The sequence below is a fragment of the Thamnophis sirtalis genome, unplaced genomic scaffold (assembly GCF_051295495.1).
Source record: "Thamnophis sirtalis isolate CommonGarterSnake01/CBP01778 unplaced genomic scaffold, rThaSir2_p1.2 scaffold_1, whole genome shotgun sequence".
Taxonomy (NCBI): Eukaryota; Metazoa; Chordata; class Lepidosauria; order Squamata; family Natricidae; genus Thamnophis; species Thamnophis sirtalis.
In genome coordinates this window covers 36279824-36300487 of record NW_028261381.1, presented here as the reverse complement: position 1 = coordinate 36300487, position 20664 = coordinate 36279824, and the positions used below count along the sequence as shown (strand labels likewise).

The 20664-nt window shown below is 37.1% G+C and overlaps 1 protein-coding gene across 1 annotated transcript in view; it reads left to right on the top strand.

The window, feature by feature from the left end:
• Positions 1 to 20664, top strand: part of KIF5C (kinesin family member 5C) — a 90880-nt gene that overhangs the window by 1001 nt on the left and 69215 nt on the right. Inside the window, exon 2 of the mRNA XM_087710656.1 lies at positions 17223 to 17313. Coding sequence (XP_087566782.1) covers positions 17223 to 17313 — 91 coding nt within the window. The remainder of the gene's footprint in view (positions 1 to 17222; positions 17314 to 20664) is intronic.

Below are 20664 nucleotides of genomic sequence, written 5' to 3'. Positions count from 1 at the left end.
AACTTGGAAATTGGGTTAAACTCACAAAGGACAAGAACTCTTGCTTTTTTTTCCAGCACAGGAATAAAAAAGCTTTGGATAAGAAGAGTATGGCAGGTGGTCTCAAACCCAACAAATCAGTTTGCAGGTGTAATGTGAATTCACTTAGAATGTTTCAATGGGAAATCATTTACGGGTTTCAATGGGAAACCACTTAGGTGTTTCGGACGTGTGCAAAGTTTACTTGTTTTGGTGTGAGTATAGGTCCAGAGACACAAAGAGTCAGTGTGCAGTGTGAAGAATAATCTTGTGTGTGTGTGGCCCAAGTATTGTAGTCTAGCAACCACACTGGGAGACAGGCAAAGTAGGTTGATGGGTTGATGGAGATAGATATCAGTTGGGGGAGGGGGAAATGTGCCGCATCAAATGCACATTTTTAATGTTAATTTCCTTGGCCTATTTTATTGAAGGTTTCAGTAAAGCCAGAATGCATTCCACTGAAGACCACCAGGAATATTTATAGATATAGACACAGCTTGGATTGCATTGGTAAATCAGGCAGGGTGAAGGCTAATGTATGGGCAAAAGTGCATTCTATACCTGCCTCATTTGGATGGCTTCTGCGGAGGGAAATCTTCCTTGCAAGGTGCTCCAGAGTTGGATTTCCTGCTTTCCGTAACTGCAGCAAAAGCAATTGTGGGGAACTGAATGGAGTCAGCCTCGATTGACTCTTTCATCTGCCTTCCCTCATTGCTACTGCAGTCTTCCAATCCTAAGCATTGATCAAGCTGATGTCATCTGGATCACTGGGCATGCTCATTTGCTTGCACCCCTGACGTATTTGATGGATTGGCAGGTGGCGAGAAATTGCTAAGCAAATTACAAGAGGGTAGAATAATCCCCTCCTTCTCACCTTCATATCCACCCTTCTGCCATTTCAGCTTGATCTGGTGGCTTGTGTCCGATCAGCACTAACTTCACTTAAAAGCCTGCCAAACTGCAGTCTCTGCAGATAAAAGGAGGATGTGTATATATACCATCCCCAGTGACAGTCTTTAGCTGTCTGCTGTATTCATTTCTTTATCTTGCAACTGCAATCGGTGGAGAATCACCTTCTCTTAAGAAAAGTTTTACTTTTTATCAGCTCACGTAATTTGAATTAATACCAGCCTTATAGTGTTAATTTGTCTGAAATATGCTGAAGGAACGTGATTTTTAATTTGATTTGTTAGAATTGGCCCCCAATAGATAAATAAATGAGCTTGTTGCCTGAAGGGCTTAATCTGCTAATACAAATTAATAACTATAAGTTCCTCCTCATGAATGAGGCTTAGTAATGGAAAGATAAGTTGCACGTGCGTAAGAAAATGACTGCTCTCTCAATGTGTTGCAGTTTATGTTAGAGAATCTTTATATTGGTTTCTCACCTTCATTTTAACCTGTTTTTGGGGCACCACTAGTAATTTAAAATGTGTAGCCAACATTTAACCTTGCATTTCAAAGGAACTCTGAAGACTTACAATAAGCCACAATGGTGCTTATTTACTTTTGTTTATTATTAAATTTATTTGCCACCCATCTCACAGTGGAGCTAATTTGGTCAGTATTGTGAGGGATGATTTTAAAAATTGAATTCAGGGGCATCAAAAGTATTGGGTGTGAAAAATAATGGCTGTACCTATTGCTCTTAGAGTTTTGCAACCCTTGGCACAAACACTTATTCAAAAACCCAGGGCTGATTTAATTATCTCCCAAAGTAGGATTTGGAGACATTCACTATAGCTATACATTTGGGGAGACTTTGGACTAACTAACATTTTTTATACAAAATATAATGAAACTGTCTTCACATCTCCTGACAGCTGCCAATTTAGACTGTTTTAACAAGGAACTAAAGAAATGAATGGAAGATAAATTTACCTGTCACTGGTAATTTTGTTAGCTTGCATGCCTTAAATGACAGTTGCTAGAGTTCATATGTGAAGGAGGATTTATCACTTTTTCATCCATTCATGAGCCCCTGAGACTGAGCTGGCTTGCTTCTGAGCTAAACTAAATAGCGATCCAACCCATCTCTCGCCTTCATGCACTCTTAATCTCTCACAGCCTAACCCTAGACAGTCCAAGCTTGGTACATTTAAATGTCATTTCATTCATTTATTGAATATATAGGCCTCCAAATCCCGGAGGACTCCGGGCGGCTTACAGAAATGAAAAATATTTAAAAAAGATTAAAACAATAAGATACAACAAGATTAAGAAGAAAGCACAACATGCACCCAATCAAAGGGGGGCTGGACCTCAATCAAGAAAAGCCAGGTTTTAATAGCTTTACGGAGGCCATGAGAGTGGGTAGGGTCCGGATCTCTGGGGGTAGCTCATTCCATAGGGCCGGAGCGGCAACAGAGAAGGCCCTACTCCGAGGTGTCGCCAGCTGGCATTGTCCAGCTGAAGGCACCTGATCTTATTGGTCTTAGGGAGGTATGCGGCAGTAGATGGTCTCGTAGGTATCCGGGTCCTAGGCCATGTAGGGCTTTAAAGGTGATAACCAGCACTTTGAATCGTGCTCGGAGACCAATGGGAAGCCAGTGCAGCTCGCGGAGGATAGGTGTAGTATGTGTGTACCTTGGCACACCCAATATCGCTCTGTTGGATAGTCCTACTGAGGCATGGGTGCCATGAGTCAGTGAATAATGTGTGCAATAAAGTGGTTTTTTGCCGATAGACGGCAATATTTATAGCTCAGGCTTGAAATGAGGGGTCCTTGGTGCTCTGTGAGCTTGGTTGTTTTGTTGAAGTGCACTGATGATGTTACCTAGTTTGGATAGTGAAGTGTCTGCAAGAAAACGACCAAGCTCAGAGAGCACCATGGACCCCTCAGAGCATTTTTCCTTAATCTTATGATGTAAAAATGTATTTCCTATCCCATTGAAGGGCTCCTTTTTCACTATGTGTCCAATTCAGGTGTGGTTTATGTTTCTCTCAAGTTAGAATTCATTATTTTATTTTCTGGATTTCTAGTAAAAATGTAGATTTCTGTTCTTTCTACTAAGCATTTGCTCATCTCACCAGTATAAACATTTTTAATAACCGTTCAACCCTTTTTAGTTTACAACTAATGATCTTTTCATCCCATCTGTTATCTACAGACCAATTCATAATGCATAATCTTTCCAGTCCTACTGTTAGCAGAAAGTCCATTAAGGGTTACCAGAAATAAAACATATTTGATCAAATTTGATTAAATAAATCAACTGTATCATCCTTTTTACTTCTTAACGGTTTTAATCTTTAGTCTTCAAATAACATCACAGAATTTGGTTTAACTTCTTTTTCGTCCTTTGTCACAAGATTCTTCAAAGCTTTAGCAAGCCTCTTTTGTAAATCCAATATATTAAAAAAATCAGGTCAGTCTGTTAGTTTACTACTTTATTTTCCATTTTTATTTTTAAAAAATTAATTGGTTTCTATTGTATCTTAGTATGACATTCTTTTCCACGTCATTCTTGTACCCTATCATCTGTAGATCTACTTCTGATGCCATCTCTGCCTTAACAAATAAAACTTGATCTTCATCTGCTTTTTCTTTCATTACATCTTTTGATCTATCCACAGAAGCAAAATCACTATTCACATTGTTGATGCTAAATTCTAATTCCATTTTTCAAAAGTGTCATTCAGTATTTTCAAAGTTATGTTTGGTATTATTTTATATCACAGTTAATTAGCTGTTATTGTATTGTATATTTTTTCTCCTTTAACTAAACTCTTTAATTCCTTCTACTGGCCAATTTTCAAAATTACTTACTTTTGTTTTGTCTTGCAAATTGCCAAACAAATCTTTTTCCCAAGGGAAGAATTCTTTATGATTAATTCCAAAAGTTTATTCCTAATTTATCTGGAGCCTTAATTCATTTGTCACTTTCTAGGATCAAAGTGTTATTTGGCTTTTTGCTCTTTATTTAATTTTTAAAAATTATTATTACAATTTTCTTTAGTTAAGGATTGAAGTAAAACTTACCCATTTTTAGACTTTTTGAGCCAAAGCCCCCTACTAGCTTAAAAGTAGTTAACAAGCAATTTACAAATGTAATTAGAAGTTTATGAACTTGGTTTTCTTGAGAAAGTGCCAACCACAGTTGTGAATAAGATGTCTGTTCCCATCTCCCAGTTGAAATCTGCTTGGGATTGCTGTCTTGTAGTTTACTTGTAAAGAGCATCCATTTGGAGCGCATGTGGGTGATCTCCCATCTTCTCCTTATCCAAAGTGTTTCAAAAGAACTGTTGTCATCTCCGCTTTTCACAGAACTGATTTCAGTTCTCATTTTACCTCTCTTAGGTTCAAGTTCATGGAGTACATAATAATGTTTGGATTTTCTTTTGCATTGTTTGTTTTAGCCACTGTCCCACTTCTAGCTTTACAAGCAGGCTTGTCATGCTGTATTTAGGAACATGTCACTTATATTTGGCTCCTTTTTCTGACCCAGTTATCATCCCTGCTTCCTTATCTAATATTCACTACTGTCTCTTCTTTCTTTGGCATTAACTTTCACTTGCAGCTTCTTCAATTTAAGATGTAATTATGTTCTTGCTTCTTAATCTATTTCCTGTTTATATATAATTATATTTTTTCCTTTTAGAACTGTATAATTATTTTGAATTCTGGTTACATCAGAGGTGGTTCTTTTTCATACCATTATTTTGTGGGAATGTGTGTGTTGGATTAGTGCTCAGTTGCAGAAGTTAAAATCTTCTGGTCAGTTCCGGTAAACTGTCTAGTTTTTTTTAAAAAAGATTGTTTCAATTGCTAAAGGAAAGTAAATTGCCTGTGGTTATTTGAACCATATTGGGTTCTTCTATTATGAATGATTGTTCGATTCTAAGATTCTGTGCTAATAAGCCATGAAAGAAATAAGCTTGCATAGATTGGTCATTATTTTTCTTACTCAAGTTTGTGAGTAACTGTGAGTTGATCAACTGCCTTATTAGAAACAGCTTCCATTGTACATATTGTTGTATGTCCACCAGTTATGAAACTAGTCTGACATCATGTTATTCTGCATTATCTAGCCAAAATTAAGTCAACAATGAAAAAGTAAGCACGCTCACACTTGGTTGTCTGTGAGCTAGACTGGAAGAAAGTAAAAGCAGTTTAATATTGTTGCCAAGAACTGCCTCAACCTCTCCCCACACCCCTCATGGGAGTTCGAAAGGAGCATCCTGAGCTCAACTCAACTTGAGGAAGTCTTTACTTTTTAAATTGCAATTGATTTTTCCTTAGAATGCAGTTATTTTAAGACAGGGATGTCAAACTCAAGTCGGTGTCATGTGACATATCGATGGCATCATGTGACATATCAGGGCTTTTTTCCCATTCAGTAAACCAGGTGTGGGTGTGGCCAGCACATGAAGCATTCAGCCCGGGGGCTGCAAGTTTGACATCCATGTTTTAGGACTAGTAATATTTTGAAATGTATTGTGATTTTTAACAGCTGTTGTCACTAGAGAAACTGATCACAGGAGCAGTTGTACTTTCTCATTAAACATCCAATTGAATAGATGTATTAAGTTTTAACATGATAAAGGAAAGTACACGAAGATACCTCTTTTGAGAGTAGCCATTATTATGAACTTAAAAAAACTAATTGTAAATACTCCGGATGCAATTTATACTTTCAAATTCATCTGTTTTTTGTAACTTTTGTTTTATGGAGGAAGCAAAAAAGAATTCCCAATAATACTGCTTTCATTGTACCCACTTATTATATTGGAACATCCAGTATTGCAGACTAACTATTGTGACACAAGGAGAACGCTCGCTGAATCTAGTGAATCTTCTGAATAGACATATTTAGAATTGCATTATAGTGGAGTATCTCATATCTCAAATAAACACATATAGGATTGGTTTATATGGATGAATGATAGCAGTATATATTGTTTGGAATATGTAATTACACCTACCTGGATGCTTGGTCTGATTAGTGTTACTGTGGCATGGTTTGGAATGTTGGCGGTTTTGCCAAATTTTTACTACAGTTCTGAGTTTTATAATGTAAGATTTGGAAGGATAGCCTTGCAAAATGGAAATGTAAAACTTTGTTGAAATATTTTACATCATTGGTTTTTTAAAAAGAAAGTGATTTCCCATCTTTGGAAGCAATTTTGGAGAGAGAAAATCTTTTGAATTGGTAAAAAAATACATTTTATAATATGAAACCCAAACACATTAAAATGCATCTATTAATGCAAGCACATTAAAAATAATGAGTATCTTACAGTGTACCCGCTGTCACCTTAAATGTTGATTTATACTCTTGTACATTGATTTGTAAATTTGGACAAATGAGTTATTTGTGAAAATAATAAAGGCGGGGTATAAATAAATAAATGCAGTTTTTGTGGACAGAGGAGAATAAATAAGTAGTGGTCTCAGAAAATGCAATATAACTCTTGGAGTTAGTCATAGATTCAGTCTTTCTTGGCACAGCTGGGCTGTAATCAAGTAAGCAAGTACATAATAATCCAGGAACTCCTGTTAAATAATTTATGGTAGAAAAGCAAAAAGGCCATTACACAGCAATCCCTGGGATTTTTTTCTGTATCAGAAGGAAGTTTTATTTATAGTGAAATCAAAGTTGACATTTCTGCATCTCTTTTTCATGCTTGATCCATGCAGTAGAGTGGATGTTATGTGAATGGATGGTGTTGTTTTCATTTCTCCCTGTTTTGGCAATGGGCAATGACTGTTTCCCCTAACTATGTAAAAAGTGACTCTTGCTCAGAGCTACCTGTAGATAGGAGATAGTCACAAAACATATTGAATAGATGCCAGTGAATTGATGTAATATTTATTCATTGCTAAGATGCTACAAGACTTTGATGTTTTTGCTGCAACAGCTACTCCTTTGGAAATTGTGCATTTAAATAGTTGAGCATGTAAAGATGAGAAAAGTGATTGCATTTCCTTGCATTGAAAGTGATCTCATTTCCTGTTCTCATATCAGATTGATCTCTATTTGTCCAAACATCAGCAATGACTTCATATTAATTTACTCAACCAAGAAGCAATGATCTCTTACCTCAGTAAGAGGTAATATTATTTATGCAGTAGTGGACTCCTGCACTGAGCAAATGATTTTCCTAGGTCCTCCCGTGCAATCATTCTGTGATTCTTAAGTAATAGAAAATTATAAGCTTTACATTTTTAGATTTCTTTTGCAATTATTAAAACTTTAACCAAAACCACAGCACATTTAATGAAGGTCAGAAGTGGTTTTGAGTACATGAGTGAGATTCTCAGAATTTAACAGGAAACTGTAGAATGCCTTTGGGTAATATGTCTCAACAAGAAGACCAAAAACTAAGCTATATACAGATAGTGTTTGATTAACAACACATTTAGGACTGGAATTTCCTTTGTTAAATGATGTTGTCATAAATATTGATGTCACATGATTGGGTTGCTTAGCGTTGGCAGTTCTGGCACTTCTAGTTGCCATTTTTAAGCAATTCCATCCTGTTAAGCATAACATCATATGGTCCCATTCATGACCTCTTGCCATCTTCCCCATTGCCTTTATTTGTCAGAAGCCAGCAGGGAAAGTCAGAAATGGTGATCATAGGATGCTGTAATATAATTTCTGAGTTTAGTCACCAAGTACCCAGATGACTGTGGGGACACTGCAGTGGCCAGAATATAGAAGACCGGTCGTAAGTACTATTTGTTTGGTGCCATCATAAGTTGATCAGGCGAACTGTTAGTGGCGGCAGCGGGAGGTTCTGCTCACCCACCCGGATACTTCTGTGCATGTGCAGAAGCACCACACGAGCACGCATGCATAACCGAGTGTGCTTGCATGAACGAACCGGTAGTTAAAAGAAAATAGAAACCCACCACTGGCTTTATCCCTGAACAAGTGGTCTTTAAGCGAGGATCACCTGTATTTTGGAACTCTGTGATGCATCTAAATGACGTTGACTATTTATATGGTCTTTTCCAATCTAATACCCTCCAGATACAGTATGTTGGAGTTCAGTTTAAGTTTTCTCTTATTGCTATATACTGTATGCATGAATACGGCATTACATTTTTTCTTCCTTCAGCATTTTATTTTTATAGGCAAGTTAAGTATTTTCTTTTGAAAAATTTATATGAAATTACCTTGTCACACTTATAATAGTATGTACTTTCTCTCTTTAATATTGTAATTATTTTACCAATTATCTACCTAAAGATTCCCTTGTTAGTACAGCAGACAATAACTTCTGTTGTTCCCTCCTGATGTATGTACAGGGAGGTTACAGTTGTAAAATTACAAGCCTGCTTTTGTCCAGTGTTCTGCCACAATGTGCTGGTCCTGGAATTGAGGCAGCAGTTTTTCCTAATCATATAATCCCCTTCAGACCAAAAGGAAAGTGGCAAATTTGGGCAGTGTTTTAAAGAAACGTCTTTACAGTAGATCTCCTTAGTATATTACCCCTCTGCAGAGTGCTGAGATTGATTCACAACCAAGATATAAAATATACCACTGTGGTAGGTTAAGAATGATACTACTATACACTTTTCAGTTCTCTTCAGTCCTACAGCTGCTGTTAAGTAGAGCAAATGTATACACTATGGGGGAAAAATGCAGTCCTGGGTCTTGTATCACTGTGGCATTGTGGCATGTCTTTTGTATGCATGAGAAAATAGAAGCCAAAGCAGAACACTTGCTGGTAATAAGCAATGGTACAGTATAGCTAAGCAATTCTAGATCTGGACTGAACTTACAGGGCCTATCATTAGCTGGCCATGTAAGTTAATTTCATTTGTGAAACATAGTTTTTTTTTAATTTCTTCTTTCACAGACCACATTCTATACTTTGAAGCTGCTTCTGTGTAGCAGACATAGCATGTATCCACCATGGTTACAAGGAAAAATGGAATAACACAGTTCCTTAGGAGTAATTATTTTCTTTTTTCTTTTTTTTTAAAGGTGCATGTGAGCCTTCTGGTTAGTTTTTGATTCCTTAAGAGTGCCTGGATTAATTCTTATAGTTTTCTTGGCAAGGTTTTTGGAAATTCCTTCCAACTCTATTATGCCATTTCCTTCTCCCTAGGGCTGAGAAAGAGTGACTGGCTTTGTGCTAGCGCAGGACTAGAACATATAGTTTTCTGGTTTGTAGTCTGACGCTGTAACCATTATCTTCTAAAAATAACCTATGTGTACTTGCAATGGCAACAGAATAGTTTAGTGACAAAGGATCTGGCCTAATTAAGAAAGTCCATAAAGATGCATTGCTTGTGCATCATCTTCTTTATTGCATGTAGCCTTCCGGTTAACAGTCTGACACTCCCTGTTGTCCTTCATGCCAAAAAAGATTGTCCAACTCCATCTTAAATGTAAGTAGCATTTCCTCTTCTTGATACATTAGTCAACTTGTGTCATTTGGTAGTAACTGCTAATAGTAACTGATGGATAAAGAGGTCATTCTTATTTGCTGTGTAAAAAGCAAGCATGGGAGAATCTATGGCTAGTTATACAAGTTATGCTGAGGCTACCATCTATTAGCAACTTGAATCCTAAGACTTTTTGAAGGCTTTTAAAAAGCGTCTTCTCTGAAAAATTACAGAAGTGTAGTTTTAGAATTAAACACCATTAGAAGCTCCCTATATCTGGACAGCAATTGTAGAATATAGACTTACCTTGTGTACAATAAGAGTCAGCTCCTCTTTAAAAGAAGACAGGCCAATGTTATAATACAATTAAAAAAACTCTCTCCAAATGAGAAAACTCTACCTTTTTTTCCTAAACCTAAATAATTAAAAATGTGACAATGTAGGATTGTAGAATTAAGCTTGGGTTGTTCTAATTATTGCTTGCTTTAGTTCTTGTCTGCCACCTGGTGTAATTTCCATGAGCCGGTTGACTGTTCAAGTGACTAGTTTGGGAAGTAGTAAAGAAAGCAGTGTAAATAAACATTAATCAGGAAGCATTGCCTTTCATCCCTAATAAAACAAAAAATAACTTCTACTTATTTAGTTACAGAAAATGTTTTTAGTATACAAATAGAGCTTGGGAAGGGTTCATTGTAATAAGCCGAGAAGAAAAATCAGATCTGTTCATGAATTGTTTGTATAGCTGCCACTATTTTAAATCCCAGATGACAAAATTCGTTTGGTTACTGACTTTTGTCAAAACTGGTAATAGAAAACACCCCATGGGAAATGGGGAGGAGTTTTAAAATCATTTTTAAGACCCATACCCCTGGTCTTCACATGTTCATAACATAAAGTGATGTGATGTGAATATATAGCAGATTAAAGCTTTTATTTGTTTCAAATTTACATTTTAAAATGAATTTGGAGGTTTTCTAGCTCTGGTTTATAAATGGATGATGACTGCTTTCTCTTTTAAAGCAAAAAGCCAATTGATTAGGGTGTTTGGTGGGTTTTTTTTGAGTTGTTGTTTTTTGCTTCAGTGACGTGCTTCAGTATTTCGGTGTTGTCCACAGTGCTTTATGACTCTCAGCTGGGTTGCTGCTGCTTCCTCTCTATTTACAATATTGATTTTTTTTTCTCCTTAAATGAGAGAACTGACTGAAGGCTGAAAATAACATAGTAGGAAAGAAGAATGAATCCCAGTGGTTGGGCTTAGAATAAAAAGGGAAGAAATAGTAAAAAGAATCAATGAGTAGAAACCATAGTTGATGGGGTCAAAAGAACATGATGTCCAAGCACAATGGGAGGGAAGCAGAAGAAAAATAACTCTTGTAAGAAAAAAAAACCCAAAACAAAAACAAAACCTAATGGACGGGGCTTGCTACAGTGTGGGGAAAAAAGGCCCTACATAAATGAAATTGCATAACCATAGATTAGAGAAAGAAGACGTCTACATTATTCATGAAAGAATCAGTCATGCTCCTAAACTTAAGCTTTCTGTGATTGATTATCGAAGAACAGAGGACGTGAAGTCAATTCTGATCTTCCTGTTATTGGTATAGAAGGACAAAAAACTGCAAGCTCTCTGTCCTGGCAATGCTTTCTCCCCTAATTTACACTGGTTGCAAAATGCTGCAGGCTGCAGTTCTACTACTCTGGGCCCTATGCACTAAAAGGATTGAGTTTATTCGGTGAAAGATCAAAACGTAAAAATGTCTTTGATCTAAAATCATAAACAGGAGTTCATTACATGAAAGCTAGATGTATTGAAGAATATTCCCCAACTATTCTGCCAGCGGGTCTGGGGAACACAAAGCAGGATGGAGCCCATTAAATGGCTCGTGTGTTGTATTGTAGCCAGAATGGGGGTGGGGTTATTTTATTTATTATATTATTTTATTTATTTATTCTCTTTTATTAGTTTTATTGTTTTATATATGAGGTTTTTATATTCCTGTAAGCTAATTTGAGTCATCATGTGCAAATAGGTGACAATATAAATTTCCTGAAATAAATAAATATTCATATATATGTTCCTTGTTGACCCATGTTTTGGGACAGACAAGTCTAGAGCAGGGGTGAGTGGGTGCATGGATGTGTTTGCATCTTTTACTATTTACTAAATTCTGCTATTTAGGTTAAAAAAATGCATTTATTCTAACCATACATAACGGTATTAATCTGACCATTGTTTGCAGGAAAAAGAAGCACCTACAAATTTTGGCTTTTTAATGCACCTTTCACTTGTCTTCACTATTTATTTCAATTCCAAATCTTGTTTCTCTCACCCAGTGTTCTAGAATATACAGAGGACTTCAGGGAGGTGTTGGGAGATTCCCTTTGCTCTGAAATGCAAGGAATCTAAGATTTGCAACTTTGCAATGAGTCCAAACCAGTGGTGAGTTCCTACCGGTTCGGACCAGTTCGGCCGAACTCTAGCTCTGACTGCAAGCCAAGAGTGAACCGGTTCTCTATTTCCGTGAATGTGGGCCTACCCGCCTGCCCCCGGGTTATACTGACTGTTATTTCTGCTTCTGAAGCCCAGATAATCAGTGGCCGGCAGATAAAATTGCTGCTCCTCAGCTGGTATCCTGCTCCTTTCCTTGTTTGCAATGCAGAAGTTCAATTTTTACTAAATTGCGCATGTGCGCGCAGCGAAGCACACATGAAGTGAACTGGTGGTTCAGCCAGTAGGAAAACACCCCTGGTCCACATCTGAACATTTGAGTAAATTCCTCTTCTCACAGTGAAGATTTGTAGTTAGGCTTGGGTATGTTAAAAAACAGCAAGAGAAACTTCCACAGAAGTGTGAAATGAAATAATTATCTATCGTTGTGAGAAAAAAAAAACCAGAAATAATACCCTGTCAGAGGCTGCTGAGAAGCTTTCTTGTTCCTAGCAGCCTCTGATAAACGTTTTGAGAAGTACGCAACTTTCCCCAATTAAATGAAGTAACTGTGCTATCTATATTTAGTAAATTAAAGGTAAAGGTAAAGGTCCCACTCGCACATATGTGCTAGTCGGTCCTGACTCTAGGGGGTGGTGCTCATCTCCGTTTCAAAGCTAAAGAGCCAGCACTGTCTGAAGATGTCATGTGGCCAGCATGACTAAATGCTGAAAGAGCATGGAACGCTGTTACCTTCCCATCGAAGGTGGTTCCTATTTTTCTACTTGCATTTTTACATGCTTTCAAACTGCTAGGTTGACAGAAGCTGGGACAAGTAACGGGAGCTCACTCCGTTATGTGGCACTAGGGATTTGAATCATTGAACTGCCAACCTTTCTGATCAACAAGCTCAGCATCTTAGCCACTGAGCCACCGCGTCCCTTTAATAAATTACATGGTGTATTTTGTCTAAACTATCATCCTATGCCATAGTTATTTTGACCTAAAGTATCTATGGCCAGGATTGGTCAATCAGTAGGTTCCAATATACATTAGAAAATTTTAAATCCCTTCCTTTAATTCTGCTACTTGTTTGCTTGATACAGAGAATTCTAATATTTTTTGCATAACATACCTAATGACATATCTGAATCAGAAATAGGAACATGGATGTGGTGATGCTACACACAACATTGTTTTGGTTGTGCTTCCCCTACCACATTCTGTCAGAACGATGTCAAAACTGGAAATAAATCTAAATAATCAGCAACAACAAAATATTATTTGAGATAGGCATAGGTTGAATTTTAAGCAGTTTAAGGTGTGTTGCGATTCAGTAATTCAGGATCTCCTGAAAGTTCTTTTTCTGTACAAACTCCATCCCAAACTCCCATCTATACCATGGCTTTCTGGCACCTTGCACCTGTTATCTTATGCAAGTTCAATCCTGCTATTCCTATAAATCAGGAGTCCCCAACTCTTGGGATGCAGACTGACAGCGGACTGCAGCCTGCCAGAAGTTTGGGCCAAGCATGCAAGCAAAGCCCAACTGAGATGCAGGCAGCGCATGAAACCATGCTCCCCATGGCTGCGGAAAAGCCACCCTCCATGGAACCAGTCTGTGGCACCCAAAAGATTGGGAGCTGCTGCTGTAGATGATTCTGTTCCTCCAAATACATGTGATGAGAATTGTTCCATGTTTGTCAGTCTAGGTACTTGCTAGGAGTGCTTGCTCATCTGTTTGTTCCTGCATTGGAGGGTACATTTTATTTATTTATGAGATTTTTATCCCATCATTATTACTTTAAAAGTAACTCAAGGCAACGGACATGCCTTAATAAACCTTCCTCCTCCCTATTTTCACCCACAACAACAACCCTGTGTTGGGAGAGAGTAACTGATCCACAGTCACTCAACTGGCTTTACTGCCTAAGGTGAGACTAGAACTCACAATCCCCTGGTTTCTACGTCTACACCCCAGTTTACTTTTGTATTATTACAAATGTTTGGGTTGTTGTTGAAAAGTCTTTTCTATAGAGTCATTTGGCAGTTGGACATCCTATAAATTAAATAAAAAATTTGTTCCTCCTTGCTGCTGTTGGTTGCGATGTCGTGTGCATCCCACGGACAGCGTTCCTACAGGCCTTCCTGTCCTCTACCATCCTCTGGAGTCCATTTAAACTCTTGCCTACTGCTTCAGTGACTGCATCCAGCCACCTCATTCTCTGCCATCCCCTTCATCTTTTGCCCTCAATCATTCCCAGTTGTTCCCCCTATTGAATGCCATTAAAAAAAAATGATTTCCTACCCTGGCAGTGAAAATTGAAGATAAAGAAAGCAGATGCATTTATTACAGTTGGCTTTTTCACAAGATTTGGAATTAAATTGTTTCTACATCTGATGCCTGGCAAGGATGTTTTGACATATACAGTAGATAACAGAAGTTCTTATTCTTCACTGATGGTGAAGAATTAATAATAAACAATATAGTAAGGTGTTGTGGCTCAGCAGGATCCGGTTGAGCTGCTGATAGACTCGGATAGTGAGGAACCATATGAGTCTGCCATGGAAGATGTGGAGGATCCTGTGCAGGGTTCAGACTCAGAGCTGGGACCAGAGAGGCTGGTTGGCCACCAGGAGGCGCCTGAGGCATGGAGCAGTGGGGAAGATCAAAGACAGTTTGTCCCTGATGCTCGATTGAGATGGGCTGAGAAACGCAAGCAGCAACTCCGTAGGCAGTCTCATAGAAGATAATTACACACAGGTGGTTGTGGATGGGCCCCTCCCAAGAGGGTTTATAAGTGATGCATTGGGAGGGGACATTTGCAGGAAACAACCGTTCGAACTAATATTGAGTAAATCTGTCTGTATTCTAGCCGTGTCATATGGCTTATCTGCGTTGCTTCATTGGAACTTTCTGGGTTGCTGCCAACCTATTATCTTGAACGTGAGTTGCCTGGGCCCTCAGCCAAAGGATTTGTTATCGCATTAATTAAATAGTGGCAAACAGCCAAGCCTGTGTTCTGGTTTATTCACATGTCAGGGGGGGTCAGAACAGTAAGGGCTGCTGTACAGGAGATGGAACAAGCAATTTTTATTTCGGTAATATTTTTTTTAAGAGAAGCCTTTTAAATGTTTCTTTATTGTAACAGATAAAATCTGACAGATACATTTTCATACATCTTTGTCAAAAACTTGTTGAGATGTTATTCTATACACTAATGATGAATAACAGTAAAAGGTAGATGATGGCAACTAAAGCTGGTTATAATATGCTTCTTTGTTTAATGTATTTGATTTGTATCCTTTATCTTAGCCTTGAGGAAAAGAAATAGGGAGTGGTAGATAACAGTTTATAATTATGAAATTTTCATAATTTGCATCTGCAAAGAAGTGTGTGAGTGAGCATCCATTAGATGGAATTTTTTTCATCTTATCACAGCCTCCAGGGAAAAAGTTGTGTCTAAGAGGTGACACAGTTTTAATAACAACCAAACATGTGAAAACTCAGAAGGAGATTTGAGTGTGGCTTATTGATGCCATTAACCTGGTGAAAACTGCTTGAGGAATTATGTTTTATCTTTACAGCATCAATCATCTTGAATAGCATGAAAGGTTAATGTGATCTTTCCTCTGAGCAACTGACCTATTTAATTCAGGAAGCAATCCTTAATCTAGTTTAGAGTTTTACTTAGTTTCTTAATTAGCATATTATATTTCATCTTTCTTCTTTTCATAAGGCACATGCTAGATGTTTCTCTGTATTTTAGTATTCTCGAAAGCAGTCTGGTGAAACAGATTAGGTTAAGAACTGTGTTCCTGTATCAAGCAACTTCAAAGTTTGTTAGTGGGCTTGGTTCACATATAACTAAAAGCCATAACCTATAGTTTAAGAATTATAGCACAGTTCATCCATAGTACAAAGCTGAAGTCATGACTAGCTTCATTAACAACATCAACTTTTACTTTAAAAGGAATGACTAATAAGGATTTTGGCTTATTCTTACTGATTTAATTTACACACTCTAAAAAACTATAATGTGGTTTCTTTGGTTTAGGCTTAAAATGCTGTGAATCTGATCTGATTGGCCATTGTGCATGTGTTAGTACAATACATGGATGTGGCCATTGCAACTAATTAGGCAAATCTTGATTAAAACAAACTACACTATATTGCCAAAAGTATTCGCTTACATCTACTTCTGATTATGTGGATGGGTGAGCGAATACTTTTGGCAATACAGTGTATAAAGGTGAGCTGAAGACTGCTGATGAATTAGTGGATATATCCTTATAATTTTATCGGCAACAATATTTGCCAGTGTTTGCCATTGCCATTTTAGCCCTAGCACAATACCTCCAGTGACTGCTTCTACATTCCAAGGAAAGAATCTGAAGTTCGATTCTTATTAGAATTCTAGCAGAGGGACCAATGATCTATCACGTATAAGGTAGATTTCCATATTCCTAAGACACAATAAGATTTGTTGCCCAAACTCTACCATCTCACAATTCAAAAACTCAAGTGCTCTTAATAGACCACTATTCTGGCTGTCTGAACATTTTTCTTCTAATGAATCTGTACTTACTTATGTTTCTTCTGGAAGAAGGTCGTACGTGGGCCTTCAGAATAATTTATGGGGATGGAAAAGAACAAAGGAGGAAAAAATTAGGCAAGGAACATGAAGATAAATTTCATATACACAATCTTATTTGTTCCCTAGATATAGTTCCTAGCTGCCTACTGATATTAATACTCTGTTTCAGGAATTGCGTTGATGAAGTAATGGTGCATTGCATTATAGCTATCCATTTTCCTTTAAAGATTCCAAATCAAATCTAAATTTAAACTACCAAAATTAATATAGTAAAAGAATAAATTATTAAAAATTAATATAGTGAAAGAATGATGAAGAAGAGGGAAGAAAAATCTTTCACATTTCTTAGGCTTCTTACAACTGTGCACCAACTCTTGAGAAAAATCTTAAATAGATAGATGTCTGGAAATTTGGAACTGTACAAGAGAGATTTTTCATATTTTAATCATATCACTTCTTCAAATTTAGGTTTTAAAAAAAGGAACAAGGTGATTTGAAAAATAGTATCTATGTTTCTGCTTTCTGCCGTCTGATGTTTCTTGCATACAGGTTTCAGTCTGATAAGTCTCTAGAATAACTGCTAAATATAAGATGCTTCATAAAAATGATGTGTCCTGTTAACCACATTTAGTATACACTATATTGCCAAAAGTATTTGCTCACAACTGCTTCTGATTATGTGGATGGGTGAGCGAATACTTTTGGCAATATAGTGTATTTCTTAGTAATTTGTAATCCACACTGAGTATATATTTGTTTCATATGAATGCCTGTTGTGTTTTTAATCATATTTTTGGCTTTTTTCTGAAAATGCCTATTTTTGTTTTCATTTCAGCAAGGGAAACCCTATGTTTTTGATAGAGTATTGCCTCCCAATACATCCCAAGAACAAGTTTATAATGCCTGTGCCAAACAAATTGTTAAAGGTAAGAGTTTTTTAAACAGCTACTTTTGTGCTAGAGAAGTTGATGCAGAGCAGAAGTAGGGAATGTGTAGAAAGCTCATGCAAAAGGGATGGGCAGATTGTGTAACTGGCCTGCTGGTTTTTAGGGGTGGGCGGGTGAGTTGTTTCTCCTGGTGTGTGAGTGAATATATTTATATAAATATATTTTTAAAATACAATTTAGAATCCTCTGGAAGCTCATAGATGGTAACAAGAATTGATGAGCCTCCTCTTTCTATGTGGTAGAAGATATGAAAAATCATGCATATAATTAGAATAATGACACTCTTTTCGATGTCATGTCCAGTTCCTGACCATGTTCAGTTCAAGAAAATTCAGGAGCTGGCAGTGTTACTGTTTGCACAGAATAAATAGATGAGCATGCTGGTTTTCATCAGGGTTTGATCTGTAGCACTGATGTGTTCTCTTAAAAAAAATCAAGTCAACAAACTATCATTTGTTTTCATTGCTATTATCTACTCTGGGATAAGATCTCAAGGACCATGTTCTGGAGAAGGCTGATTAATTTACATAAGCAAGGATTTTCTGGTGTTGATCCTCCTGTGAGATTATAGTAGTGCTTATGACCATGGAGTTTCATGGCTGAATATCTTAAAGGTATTATTACAATCTTAATGTTACGGTTCCACCACAAAACCGCGGTAGACTAAAGCGCGTGTGACTAAAGCGCGTGTGACTAAAGCGTGGTGACAAAACCGCACCGTCAAAACCACGCGACAACAGCGCGCCGACAACAGCGCGCCGACAGAAGCACGCTGTAACATAACCCTAAACCTAACCCTAAACCTAATGCTAAACCTACCCTAAACCTACCCTAAACCTAACCCTAAACCTAACCCTAAACCTTACCTTAAGTTAAATCGCGCTTCTGTCGGTGCGCTGTTGTCGGCGCGCTGTTGTCGGCGCGCTTTTGACATCGCAGTTTTAGCGCCGCGGTGTTGTCGGCGCGCTTTTGACGTTCACAGTTATGTCGTGCCACGAATGTTACAGGGAATCCATGAGCCTTTGGTTAGTTACAAATATTACAAATATTACCATTTGTGACATATTTCTTAATTTATATGGTATAATAAGAATATTTTGTATGATAGTGAACAGAAAATTATGGAAGCAGTATATTGTGCATGAACTTGCAGATTAACCAATATTGAGACAATTGGTTACAGCTCTTCATTTAAAGTGATTTACTGTAACATTTCCATTATTCTGTTGACATGATTATAGTTTATTCCTTAGCTATTTATACTACAGATGTGAAACATTTTCATAGTTCTAAAAGAAGAGAATATGTGTAGCTCAGAGTTGAAGTATAGAATCCTTGGTGCTCTCTGAATTGTTTGCTTGTAGACTTTTCATTACCCACCTAGGTAACATCATCAGTGTGAGTTTGGGTTTGCTCGCTGTTTACATACAGCACCTTATGCTCCCTTTGTGAATTGGAATTCAATTCAGTGAGTGTAATATAAAGTTAGGAAACAAGGAATTATGGATATATAGCCCATAACTTAGACCACCCTTTATTAGATAGCAATCTATGCTATTTGATGTTAAGGGTTTGTTAAATTGAGTGATTTAAAAATACTCATTTGATTCTAATTGTCATTCATCAAGTAATTAATATAAAGTTAGGAAACAAGAAATTATGGATATATAGTCCATAATTTAAACCAGGGGTGTCAAACTCATGACATGTTGTCATCATGTGATGTGTATAAACTCCCCCCCTCACTATACTGCGGGTGGGCGTGGCCAGCGCGTGACACATCTGGCCTGTGGGCCACAAGTTTGACACCCCTGATTTAAACCACCCTTTATTAGATTGCCATCTATGCTCTTTGATGTGTTATTAAAGTGAAGGATTAAAAATACTCATTTGATTCTAATTGTCATTCATCAAGTAATTAGCACCACATTAGTGAGCTCTATCAAGGCAATTCACTGAGAAGAAAGTATTCCTTTTCCCTCAAGGTACAAAGTACGATTCTTTACAGGATAATTTCTCTTACTACATGATTTCAAATAAGCATTACTATTTGTGTGTAATGACTTTGATTCTGATATGTGTCCAAGAGCGACTTTTTAAAGTTCTGGTAAGATGAAACATTAGTAAATATTAATCGTTATTAAATGCTGTGAGCATTTAGTATCATTGCAAGGTTTGGTTTGTTCAGATACAAGATTTACATCAGCAATTTTTCAGAACTGCTTGAAAATGTGTGACAATTAGGTTAATAGTTTTTCCTTTATTCCTCATGAATAATTTAAACTTTTCTCATATTCTCAGGGAATCTGGATTTGGGTCCATTCTTGTAATTGGTGTGAATCCGGTAACACTTAAAAGTTATGCTCATTATAGAGGCTGTCATTTTGTTCAGTAATTGTATTGTTTATTTAAAGTTACACCAGTACAGGGAGTCCTCGATGTATGACCACAATTGATGCTAAAATTTCTGTTGTTAAGTGAGTTTTGCCCCATTTTATGATCATTCGTGCCACAGTTGTTAAGTGAATCACCACAGCTGCTAAGTTAGTAACATAATTGTTAAGTGAATCTGCACGCCAAATCGACTTTGCTTGTCAGAAGGTCCCAAAAGTGATCACATGACCCTGGGATACTGCAACCATCATAAATATGAGCCAGTTGCCAAGCATCCCAATTTTGATCATGTGACCACAGGGATGCTACAATGGTTGTAAGTGTGAAAAACAGTCATAAGTAACTTTTTTCAGTGCCATTGCAATTTTGAACATTCAGTAAATGAATGGATATAAGTCAGTGAATACTTGTAGTATAATCTGATTGACATGCAGTTTGGAATATTAATCTTTATTCAGAAAAGTACATTTGTAGGAGGAAAAATATGGATGACAGAGCACTAAAAACCTTACAATTTTGTGGAAGCTTAACACCTCTGACCTCCATCTTTGCCAGTGAGACTTGAAAGATGCATCTCCTACAGATGTCCTTGCCTTCTCTTTTCTTCTTTCTCTCAGGCTGTTTAGAGAATAATCCATTTTCTGTGCAGGAAAATGGCTGTCCTCCCTGCTAAGTCCTAGTTATGGAAAAGAATTAACATGTTTGAAATAGGAAATCACCAATATAGATAGGCTGATGGCATTTTCTCCTTTTATTATAGCTCTTTCCAGATCATGTAAATATGTTCAATTTCCACTTTCACATACAAACATGGATGTTAAATAAATCTGAAAATTGAACTTACTGCAATCCTGATTTTTTTTTTTAAAAAAAAGACCTTTAAACAGGAGTAATTATTTACTGGATTCTTTTCAATCTCAGTATGTAAAATATTAA